Source organism: Cariama cristata, unplaced genomic scaffold, assembly GCF_000690535.1.
Source record: "Cariama cristata isolate BGI_N322 unplaced genomic scaffold, ASM69053v1 scaffold7657, whole genome shotgun sequence".
Classification (NCBI taxonomy): domain Eukaryota; kingdom Metazoa; phylum Chordata; class Aves; order Cariamiformes; family Cariamidae; genus Cariama; species Cariama cristata.
Window position 1 is genome coordinate 306,928 of NW_009628436.1, and position 12,104 is coordinate 319,031.

Consider the following 12,104-nt stretch of genomic DNA (forward strand, 5'->3'; position numbering starts at 1 on the left):
TAAGGTCATTCATGGAAACCACACTCTCCTCGCCCATTTCATCATTTCCACTGTTTCTAGGCATAGGCTCCAACCTTGAGCTTCTGAGCTTGTTCATGAGCCTGCTTCCTTCAGCATTTTTGTGGTGATGATTGAAAACAGGACTGTTTCTACTTGCTGAGCAGCAAATCCATCTCCAAAGGCATAGTAAAAAAAACAGAGGGGACTCTTTTGATGTGGATGTGACATCTGTCACTATCAATCAATCATATTAATTCTTTTCTTCAAATAAGCAATGGTTTGTTTAAAATGAGCCTTGCAGTCCAGAGATGTGACAAGATACTGATGGTGGCTGTTAAATTGAATGCAATGGCACTGTTTGAAAATATCATCACATCTAGTGAGGCATGTGTAAAACTCCCTGAAACACAGTCTGAAGATATCAGTCTTTGAATCCTTAGCATGACGTCCAACAAACAAAGACGTTTTAAACCCTACAAAAATGAAACTGGTCAGCAGTTCTCCAAGCGTAAATAAGGAAGCACCAAAGATCAAAGCCCAGCCCTAGGAGAGCTTCTGCCTTTTTGTTCATTGTCATATTTTGGAAATATAACTTCTATTCAGAATGACTTTGCTAGTCATACCACTGCAGCATCCATGGTGGTATTTCTGAAATACATTTTTTTTGAAACCACACAACTAGCTTGATGCCTGCTTGCGTGCCTTCCTTTCTCAAGGCAGTCATGGTCATCTTCAATTTCTTCTTCTAAAAAAGGCACAGCTGATTGACCTTCCAAAGCCAGGTTTGCCCATGGCTTTTCATCTAATGCTTTATCTGGTTGGAACCACAGGGTAGATGCCATCTTTCTTGTGACAGTATTTGTTTTACTGTATTTTTTCCACTGGAGCTATGTTACTTGCATCCCTCTTTCTTGCTCGAGCTTTGAACCTCTACTTATTTCAGCCTGCGAAAAGGGATTTCTTCAGAGGACTCCTTCCAACTCATGGTAGTGGAAAAGGCAGTTTGCATAGACACCTTACTTTCTTCTCCAGAAATGACATGCCCAAACCATCTTTAGTAAAAACCTTTTGTTTGAAAAAAAAAATGTAATTGTGTGGGTCATCTGACCCAGAATGGCTTTTTTGGTTACCAGAAGCAGATGGATATGTCCTGTCACGGAACATTCACCTGGAAGGTAGCTTCTAGTCTTTATTTTAAATCACGTAAGTTAAAGACTTAACTGCCCAGATATAGTTATGTGCTGTCTTTAACTGTACTTTGTGAGGAAAAGGTTTTGCTACTGAGAATTGCTAGCTGATAAGCACTGCCAAGAGCTACTGGCATTTTTCTAAAAGGGGTTCAGATGCTTTTCCTGTCTGCAAAGAGTTATCTGTTGTAAAGATCTACTCTTGACCAAGGTGTCCATCCCTGACATTCTCAAAAGATACTGCTTAAATTTTCCAGAGTTACAAGCTCCTCAGAAGTGCCCAAAACAGCAAGGGAGAGGCCTAATCAACCAAGCGCTAAACTATGGGAGAACGCTGTTGATTAAAACATCCATTAAACTATCGTAAGAAAGACCCCAGGGAGGAAGATTTTAACTACAGAAAAAAGTAATGTGGCAGTTACTGTCAGTTACTCAGTAACTATTTTATCTTATCTGATTTCAGGCAGACGGAGTTAGAGAGAGACTATCAGAACAACAATACAACCGCCTTGTGGAGTACATCACAAAGACATCTTATCACCTCGCTCCCAGCACCTCAACAGCGCCAGCGTTGCAAACTGTGGCTACCGAACACCTTCCAACTATAATGAAAACATATCAGTATGTAGCTGATCCAAATTTTGCCCAAGTATTCATTAGCAAATTCACCATGGTGAAAAATAAAGCCTTGAGGAAAGGATTTAATTAATAATTATTTGTGGTGAGTATCGTAATCCCTTACTGTTTTGAAAGTAATGCTTTCTCTGCAGTAACCTACATCAAGTAGAGATGCATATAATTTTTGAGGAGGTAGAGATGATAACAAAGCCCAATAGCTTTTCTAATCTTGCAACATTCCTGCTCCCTAGCCAAAACACTCGTGCTGGAAGGAAAGTGTTCTAGGACGTGAAAAGGAACTGCCTCGGACTATAGCTCAATCAAAATCCTTTTTCTTTTCAATAACCAAAAATCAGAGAATAAGGAAAAATTGCATGCACCCAGACATTTTCGCCGCACACACAAAATGTGTATCGATGCCTACTATATCATATTTTAGGGTCTGCCAGTTTCTGTTATAAACCAGGTTTATAACTCAGCTGTAAAAACTTGCCCAAGGCTGAGCCTTTCCCCCCACACACGCACTTCCCCCAACATGTACGTCCTGAGGCAAAACATTTTCCCCCACTAAATCTGAAAAAGCCAGTGTGGCTGTTTTAAGTTACTAGTGACAGCTGGGTTTTAGCACCACTTTAACCTTAAAATAGCTTCCTTTATTTGACTGAAGTTTTGCAGGACATTAGTCCTTAATGTAAACTTGTGCCTTTGTGTGGTTTGGAGAACAAAACACGAACTACAACATGAATTTATTTTTAAAACTGTCTGTATACAGAAACTTTGTTTTATCCACCATCAAATTTTCAGAAGGACTTTCAGTGTATATATGACATTGTGCATTGTCTGGTCGTTAGCTGGAAGCCAGTAACATGCAGTTCAAAAATTTAAGAACAGAGCTTAGTCTCCTTAAAATCTACCAACAATCTGTAAGCTCCATGTACCATAGATGCGCAGGTGGTAACCAAGTGTAGCCTTGTCGGGTCCCACTTCTGATCTGCCACCGCTACATGGTACATGCTCACTTAAGCCCTAATTCATTTAATGCTTATCATCTTCGAACAGATAAAACCAGGGATATTTGGAAACATGACCTTTCAAGTATGTGCTAAGCAAAATGAGGTTTTGGGTTTTAAGTTGATTGAAAAGTACGGACCCTCAGGCACCAATTACATTGTTAGTTAGTTAGTCATGCCGTCATGATACACTTACGAATGTGATGTTACGCACATCAACACAAATGAGCTTTTTAAGTGTCTTATTTTTTGGATGTTTTACAGTTTGTAGTAGACAAGAAAGCACTGTCTCTGGGCACAGTTAGATTAATTTATAAACCAAATCTGGCTATGGCAGTTTTATTTTAAAAAACAAAAGTTTCTTGGTTTTCAACTACGCGTGCTACTTTTCTTCCCTTTGCTATGTACTTACGGACATGAATTTTGTCTGGGGATTCCTGAACGTGGCCAGAATTGGAGACAAGAACTGGAATAAAATGTGATCATCATTTGGAGCAGATAGATAGGCTTTATAGTTAATAACTTCTATGCATACTTGATATGACCAAATGCACAGTATATAAGAATGTAGTAACTGCAATGTTTTTCTCGTGAGTTCTGTTTTGTTAAAAGATATTTCTAAACCCTGTGTCTCTTGTGTACTGAAAACACAGAAGCCTGGGATCCGCATTGTCCTGTTCTGACTGTGAAAGAAGCCCATCCATTATCAACATTTCATGCAGTGATTTAATAACTTAGTCATTGTTTAAATAACACTATTTTAAAAATGTCTATGTATATAGACACACACACACTTCATTCCTGAATATTTTATGGAAATAGTTTAATACTTCTAATTTTGCATATTGGTGGATAAATTGTAATATAATGAGGTTGTTTAAAGATAATAAAGCTATTCCTGTAATACTTGGTTTTGTGAGCTATTTGGTCATTCAGTGACAGGGGAATGAACAGGTCACTGTGTAGAACAGTGACAAGACAGACATACAAGCTTCATGTTGACCCCATTAGATTCCAGTTGGTCACTGGACTTCATCATGTACCAGAAAACGCAATAGCTCATGACAATACTTTGGAAGTAAAAACTGATGATTAGCTTGCAAAAAAAAAAAAAAAAAGTGTGCTGAAAAGTTTTATGCTTTTGTGACTAACTGAATCAAAACAGCACTGTAGTCACCATTTGCATTTGACTAATCTGTTCATGATGTATGTAGTACACAAACCAGCCAAGAGGATGCAAACACACCTGTAAAAAATGAGGGAAGGCAGCAGTTTAATTTCTAAAAGTTTGTAGATTGCAGCCATTGTTTAAGATACATTTGTGTTTTTCCTGAATTGCATTCTCCGGGAATAAACACTTGCTTAAATTACACTCTTCTTCAGTGAATTAAGTGAGCATCTTTACTGCATTAGGCAGGTTCTTTCTCCCCCTTCTGACCACATGTATGGAAACACGTGTGGAGACAGCATATAAATCAGCCTCTTCTACATATGAGCTGTGTGAACTATGAAAACAAAGTTGTCCAAAGAGCAGCTGCCTGTACTTAGCTGCTAAAGCACTCCAATGTGTACTCTTAAACATGCCTCCTCTCATAATGCTCTCTAGACCTGGAGCGCTCACAACTTCAAATCTATCTTTTTAGTTTGCTTCCAGAACAATCAATCATTCCTCAAACACTTGAGAATAAAGCAAGCCAGCCAAAAATTTGAAGGCATGGTCAGTCTTATACACGGCAAGACCTTTCCCAAAGTAGTTTAGGTCAAACAATTCCTTTTTATATATTATTTCATACATAAATATAGCAAAAACCTTTACAGACAGTTGGGATGATCTCAGAGCAGCCAAGCATGTTTTTCAGCTCTGCATCGCCTAGAAACGGCATGCCAGACCCTGTAACAAGCAGCTGATTAAGGTCTAACTCACACAGGTCTGTCTTGTACTATGCCAAGTCCCACTCCCAATTGTTTGCAAAATAGGATTAGGTGAACTCTTGCTGGCAAAGGCAAAAAGGGAAAAGAAAAAAAAATGGGACATTGATGGGTTGGTGCTGATTTCAGAAAAGAAGAAGGTTAGCCCTTCTGCCCACTCCTACGTCAGGTACCCAGCTTTGCCCTCCCCACTCCAGAGGAAAGCGAGCTATGGGTTGGTTGGCATTGCCTGCTGAAAGGAAATACTTGCTTTGCGTCCATTGTGAAACTGTAATATATACAGAAAGCAACAATTATAACCTGTAGACTCTCAAAGCACAGACATCGAAGTTAGTGCTCACCTTTCTTTGTTGTTGTTGACTACATTTAGCCAGAGACATCTTCAAGCACTGCTGTATGGTCAAAGAGCTCTCTTCAGTCACAAAAACTCTGGTTTCTTTAAATCAGCACTTGCCAGTAACTGAACACAGACTACAACAATAACTGCTGTTGGCTCTAACAGTTTAGAAGAAACTTAAAATTTAAAAGCAAATTAATTCATAGCAACTGGGAAGAATACAGGGGCTAGAGCTGCGAAGGAAGCCAGGTCTGTTAGCCTGCACACCTGGCAGTAGCAAGTTGCTTTGCCTCTGAAGCTGTCACTATGACTGAAGACCCCTGGCTATTTAAACCTGCAGACGTGCCTGAGAAAATGTTCGTCAGTACTTAATGGCATACAATGTTTATACTGTACACTGGGAAGATAAATGGGTATCATTTGCTATTGTTAAGCTCTGGTTTACATTTATAGGAGCAGGGGTATTTTGATTACTAGATGGTTTCCCCTGCACCACTAATGTAAAATTCTTTCTTTGCTTAAAGGAAACACTGCCTGTATGGAAAGTTTAAAGAAAATCCCATGTTGCTCTGTAATAGTGTTCTGGATCAAATACGTTACTGACTTACGTGCTTTCATCACTCCCAGTGTTGCTCACGGATACCTATTAAGTGTTAAGTAGTTAATGAGCCAGTTGAAATAATAAGAGTTACTCCAAACAGGATTTGAACTGAAGACCTTCAAATACAACACAGATGGCTTCATTTGTCATGTGCTTCATACGCCTTCGCTCCCTTCACAGAGTCGTCAGCTTTGCCTCCTCCCCTAGTACCCACACTCAGCCATCAAGAGCTGCATCTTCAACCTCAGCAACAGGCAATGCACAAAGCATGTCCCAAACGACAGGTATCGTGGCAGGTGATAGGACTTGGACTAAACAGAATGTAGCACAGGTCAAAACTATGCTTAGCTGACTACTTCCAGATATTAAAAACAAGATGATACATGTCTAGAAGCAGCACGCAAAGATTTTCATTACCATAATATCCTAAAATAAGTATTTCTTCTTTTATTTTGTCGGCTTTTACCGTCTTTCCCCTTGTACATCAAATATATGCAAACGTACCTCCAGTTTGGAGTCATTTTCCACGTACAAGAGCGGGCATTTGCACAGTTTGTAAGTCCTGATGTAACAGTTTGCTGCTGTAAGGAAGTCAATACAGTGATGGCAGCAAAAAAAAGCAGGAAGGTTGGCTAGTATATTTCCAGAATTCCTCTGCAAATTCTTTGGTCTCGAGGTCAGTTCACCTTGTGAAGCCAGAGGTAACACAGACCCTTCCAGAAAGCCAGCCCTTCCCTTCCTGTAACAAGTATCCTCTTGCATATTCCCATCAGCAGCTGGGACAACCTAGCTGTAACTGCTTAGGGATATACTTTGTTATCAAATGTGGAATTTGGCCAAAACAGAGATGCGAATAATTCCTGGGGGAAAGAAAACTAGACTTGGTCATCTTGAACAATTTATGAAGACTTTCCACCACTCTTCCCAGCATTTAAGCATTTCTACATTACTGAAGACAACTAAGCGCCACTGACATATGTATTTTATTTATTGAGTTACACTAGAGCATGCCATGCACTGAAGTGCATTACATTTTACAATTCAGTGAACAAATAAGGTTCGGTCATCAAGTCTCCTTAGACTGAAGGGGATCTGCAAGATAAAAAAAAATATTATGTTGGACAAACTTCATGCTCCAAGTAAACATATTAGTATGTATGAATGCAAAGCAATAGAGAGAAATGTTTATGCCGTGGTTTAGTCTAGAGGAATTCCCCCTGTTATTTCCTGATGGTTTAAGATTCACACACCCTTCATGTGGCAAACAGAAGTGAAACATGGAACAAATCAAGAGCTGGAACAATACTGCACAGATATACATCAGATTCACTATACACGCTGCGCTGATAACTGAATCAATCTCACTAAGGGTCTGAAAGAGAAAGGAATGCAGCTTTCAGATAGGAGCCAGAGAGGAAACAAGTGGTGTAGGCAACCTACCAAGGAAGGAAGAAAACCAAATTCAAATCGCTTCTCCCCGTTATACTGAACACAGTCCAAGACCAGCTGTGCTCCATGATGACAGTCATGCAAGTGGTGAGCACCAAACTCTTAGCTTGCCCCTTTATGCTATTACTGAGCACACTGTGGAGGTAAGATAGTCCTCAAACGTATACTTGCGCTTAGTTTCCATTATCACCACACAAAGCCCACGCCACGTAGATGAAACAGTGTAAATTCACACGTAGGTACCAAGTTGGCTACATGCCCAGCGGGAACAAACTCCGTGCCGAGTGCCAAGCCAACACCTTAACTAATGCATTCTCCTCCTTGCCTGCCCTACCTTTTCCTCAATTTTGGGGGTAAGTACTGATTCCAGACTGAGCATTTAATGAGCTTAAACCACTGTATTTACTGCCATATGCAGAATATATTCCAATAAAATGGCAGATGTAAAGCATGCATGACCACTGTACCCTTTAGGTACTATACCAAGGAAAGCACCAAATTCAACCTCCATCCAACTTCCACAGCTAAGGTTTAAGCTACTGAGGCAAATGAAAATGTCTTCCATCTGTTCTGTGTACTTGTCCTTTTCAGAGTCTTTCCAGAACATTTGAAACACTGGCAATGTTTCCCCCTTCTTCTACTTATGTATTCGTGTGCAGGCACAAAAAAGAAAAAAAAGAAAAAAAAAAAATCAACCTCTTTCTACTATGAAGGAGTGAAAAATACCAGTTCTTATATAAATAGGCTAAGAAATAAGTATCAGTAATTCAAACAAAATCACATATAAAGATTTGTCTTTCGTATTTTCTTCTGAGCTGGTGTAATTAAGGAATGGAAGAAATGCTTAGGAAACACTTAATTTTAACAGGTGCATGCAATGTGCAACTTTTTTTTTTTTAAGCTGCAAACGAGAACGTAAGCTAACTGAGAGTGGAGCTCTATTTGCACTGAAAAAAATCCTGCTCATGATTCCAATTAAATATTCAACATGCATCCTTATTGACAGTGTTTGTTTCAAGTGATTTTACCACCAGATGGCCTTTCAGAATACTCTGATGAAGGCCACCTGACTAAAGAATGCAATTCCAGTGTCTAAGAAATTTTAAAACTGCCTATATATTAGCAATAGGACCAAACCAGAAGCAGAATTACCAAGATTAAAACCAGGTAAATTTATCATTTCATTATTTATCTTTGTTGCAGTCATAGCTAAAGAACATAAGTTTTCCACTCTCACCAAAAAAAAAAAAAACAACAAACCCCCCAAAAAAAACCCCACAAACACAAAAGGACTGCCATGTTTGGTTTTTTGTTTGTGGTTTTTTTTTCTTTTTATGCTTTTTTTATGTAATTGTGTTACGCAGAAACCACATAGCTGTAGTTTGTCACACAACAGAATTTAGTATTAATAGTGTTAAGTACAAATCTTTTATTCCATCTTGCTGCTTTATGCAAGCAGGCTGAGAAAATCCAGCTGGCCACGATAATTAGAGCCACAGATTATCACGTAATGATCACAATATGAAAACATTCCAAAAGAATGAAAAAGCTATCATTCTAGATTAGTTTGAATTCATTTTAAGAGAAGCAGAGAACTGAATGTAAGAAATTTGGATCAAGAAAGGGGGAGGAATACTTTATTGAGCTGTCACATCAGGAGCTTGTGCAGTTCAGTGAGTGTGCTTATTGATAACTACGACAAGGTTGAAATCAAGACTATTTTTCCTGGTGTTATGACAACAAGTAAGGGAGAACAAAGTTTAGTATTCTTCAAACAAAAGCCAGTGTTAAGTGCTAGGAAAACAGTATCATAAACAAAGTTCTATTCAAGCTTAATTCAATATGGCAAAAAACTGAATGTTAGTAGACAGCGCTGTATGCCATTAAATATATTTGCCCCCTCTCACAAAGTTCAAAAGACAAAAGGGTGTGGAAGCTGTCTCTGTCTCTTACATTAAGATGCAGGCTGTGAGAGAGAAACAGCCTCCATTTTCTCATTTACTGTCCCACCACAAGTACATAAGTAGTAGATATAGATAGCCTGAAGCTAAACAGCTCAAGATGTGGCACCATCAACATAACAGCAGTATCAGGCAAGTCTTACAGTTTAATACAAGAGCTTTGTCTCCTCTCCATGGCTGCATGAAGAGGGAAAGGCCTGGGCATCACTCTGTGCAAGTCTCCTACATCACACAAGTTAAACTTGTGCCAAAAGACACACAGGAGCTTTCCGTTCTGCCCTTACTCCCTGCTCCCCAGTTCCCGTATTTCTTCATGTTTTTATTATCCGGAGGTCTCTCGAGTGCAATTCGTATCCTTTTTCTTTGGGAGCACCTTGCTATTTGATCAAAAAGGAAGAACTTTGAATAGAAGTACAACGTTTCACTGAAACAATCTAACTTACTCCTAATGCAGAGTAGCTTACTAGCTGTAAATGCAGGTTACCTTCATTTGGGTGGTGCAGACTCAAACACACCAGCTGCTCTCATGGCCTCAAAGTCCTTCATGGGATCATAGTTTTTATAGAACTCTGCATAAGCTCGTTTTCTGGGATCAGCAATTCCAAACTGGAAAGTAACACACAGAAAATTAAAGCTTGCAAAGCTTTACGAACATAATTTTTTTCCTATTAGTGCTGCGATTCGCTGCGATTTGTATCAGTCTAAAAAGCCTTTAGCTCAAGTTAGTAAAATGTTACTATGTTCCAGTTCAAATCCACAGTTCAGGCTACCTCACCATTGGTCAGGAAAGCAAATGTCTGAAGTGAAACCTTAAAAAGAAAGTCCATTACAAGACAGCAGATTACACTTTTAAGATCCAGAAACACTCCACTTACATTGACACTCCAGTGTCCAATGCCCTCCCTACTAGTAGTTTTATATATAAAACATGCCATTATGGCAAGTTCTGTGCCTGTGGGCAGCTGCAAAACCATAAGTCCAGATAAAATGGCATCCTAGAACAATGTATTACATTTGAGCTACACTCTCTGTGCCTGTGGGCAGCTGCAAAACCGTAAGTCCAGATAAAATGTCATCTTAGAACAATGTATTACATTTGAGCTACACTATAGGTCAACTACAGAAGTCTGGTAAGATTTTAAGACTACCAAACCATTCTTACAGCTCACCGACAAGAAGACACAATCCTAACTCCTTGGATAGCCATTCACCTGAAGTCCAGGGATATGCTCAAAAAGCCCCCAAAAACGTGAAGGAAAGTCCACAGTGGGTTTGTCCAACAATATCTAACATATAATGAAGTAAATCACTACTGAGATCCATGTTATTTGTTCTAAATACGGTCTGTTGCCTTACTAGCATACTAATGTGGGGGTGCCAAATAAGGTATAAAACCACAGACTACTAAAAAAATTATATTGTAAGTCTGACCACAAACAAGCTTGCCTACCTCTTAACAGATGCGTTAAGTAGATGTTGAGCTTTAACTGTGGAAGCTTATTGTTTCTGATAAACTTCTCAGAGATCAACAAATGTCTAAGTTGACTGTGGTATTTTTGTGATGAACAACCTGAAAACTTAATTTCTAGTCACTTTTATAAACAACTTCCTGAGTACTCAAATGCTGCAAACAGGGTATGACTGAGTTCAACGGGCAAACCAAGATCCAGTTCTTCCACAGTAATTTGAAGTGCATTGCTTGCTTTGTGTATGAGATCCGAGATTTAGTTAGTAAAGGCACTCGAGAACAATTACCACTCTTATCTTACCAGAAGTCTCTTAAGGACATGAAAAACAAACTCCAATCTGTATGCGAGCTTTTTTGAAAATGTAATGCTCCATTTCCACATGATACTTCAAAAGAAAGAATAAAAGGACCATACTAGCCTTCCCCAGACTGATACCTTCAGTGTGAAGGGTGTTTTTCCAAATTGCTTATGAGCAAGTTTTCTGAAATCAGCCTAGAGACAAACCAAGACTTTGACAACTCTCTCAAGTCTCAGATACCATGACAGAGACACAGACTATCTCAAGTTAACGTGCATCAATCATGTGAATGACCAAGAGCAGTCTAGGACTAGGAGACTCAAGGTTAAGTTGTCACGAATTGCGTGATCTTAATTACACAGCTTAAAGCATCAGGTTATTCACTTCTTCAAATGAAGATTAGGAAGATTTATTTATATTCTGGAAACATGCTTACAAAAATACATTACTAAAGCCTTCTGATGAACAGCTCAACCAAATCTCAACAAAAAAATATTATGAATTCTTAAAACACCCTAATGAGTCCAGTTCACAATTGAATGACTACAGAGCTCACCTTGTATAAAGCTGCACATCCCACAGATACAAAAAATGCCCCAAATAGATGAAACTTCATCCGCCTGGCCAAAAGGCGCCGCATTTGTGGCTTAGGCAATAGTGCAGATGACATGGTGATTATATTTCCTAAAAGGAAAAAAAAAAAAAAAAAGATAAGAGAATTGTGCAACAAGAACCTCTACTTAAATAATTTTCTGTAACTCTACTCTAGAAAGATCGTGCTTTTTGTATTGTGTCATAACCATCTTCACAATATAAGCAACAGTGCTCCTCTCAATTTGACTTTTCAATGAGAATATTGAAGGGACAACATTCAAGGACAACCTATTTATGACACGAATCTAAGCAAGTCTTTATAGTCCTTACATCCAGTACTCATGGAATGAAGACTGGCCTTCGCTGTTCATACTAAATCCCTCCCTCCGTGCAGGGTCGACCATTTCAGGCCTGCTGTCCTGGTGTTTACATCAGAAGACATTCAGAACACTGATCACATTTTATTAATTTCTAAAAAAAACCACATACCACTTGAACTAGTTTGTGTTTTGGGTTTTTTTAAAGTAACTGCAAACCCTACTGCATTAACGGATGTTTCTCTTATTCGGTAAGATTTTACCAAAGCCCTACGAGGCCTGAAGCAGGTGTGCCTCTTCAAACACAAGTTAAGGTTCCTCAGGTGGGAGCGGC

At 39.0% G+C, this 12,104-nt stretch overlaps 2 protein-coding genes across 2 annotated transcripts in view; one reads left to right on the forward strand and one right to left on the reverse strand.

The window, feature by feature from the left end:
* LOC104165251 (vacuolar protein sorting-associated protein 13B-like) overlaps positions 1 to 1,969 on the forward strand; it is a 270,979-nt gene extending 269,010 nt beyond the window's left edge. The window contains exon 45 of the mRNA XM_009704826.1: positions 1,651 to 1,969. Within this exon, the coding sequence (XP_009703128.1) occupies positions 1,651 to 1,896 (246 nt within the window). The 3' untranslated portion in view covers positions 1,897 to 1,969. The remainder of the gene's footprint in view (positions 1 to 1,650) is intronic.
* Positions 1,970 to 6,649: 4,680 nt separating this feature from the next.
* Positions 6,650 to 11,539, reverse strand: LOC104165250 (cytochrome c oxidase subunit 6C). The gene is made up of 3 exons (XM_009704824.1): positions 11,416 to 11,539; positions 9,577 to 9,698; positions 6,650 to 6,774 (listed from the first exon to the last, which is right to left on the reverse strand). Exons 1-2 carry the CDS (start codon positions 11,527 to 11,529, stop codon positions 9,579 to 9,581), a joined length of 234 nt encoding a protein of 77 aa, XP_009703126.1. The 5' UTR covers positions 11,530 to 11,539; the 3' UTR covers positions 6,650 to 6,774; positions 9,577 to 9,578.
* Between the last annotated feature and the right edge of the window lie 565 nt (positions 11,540 to 12,104).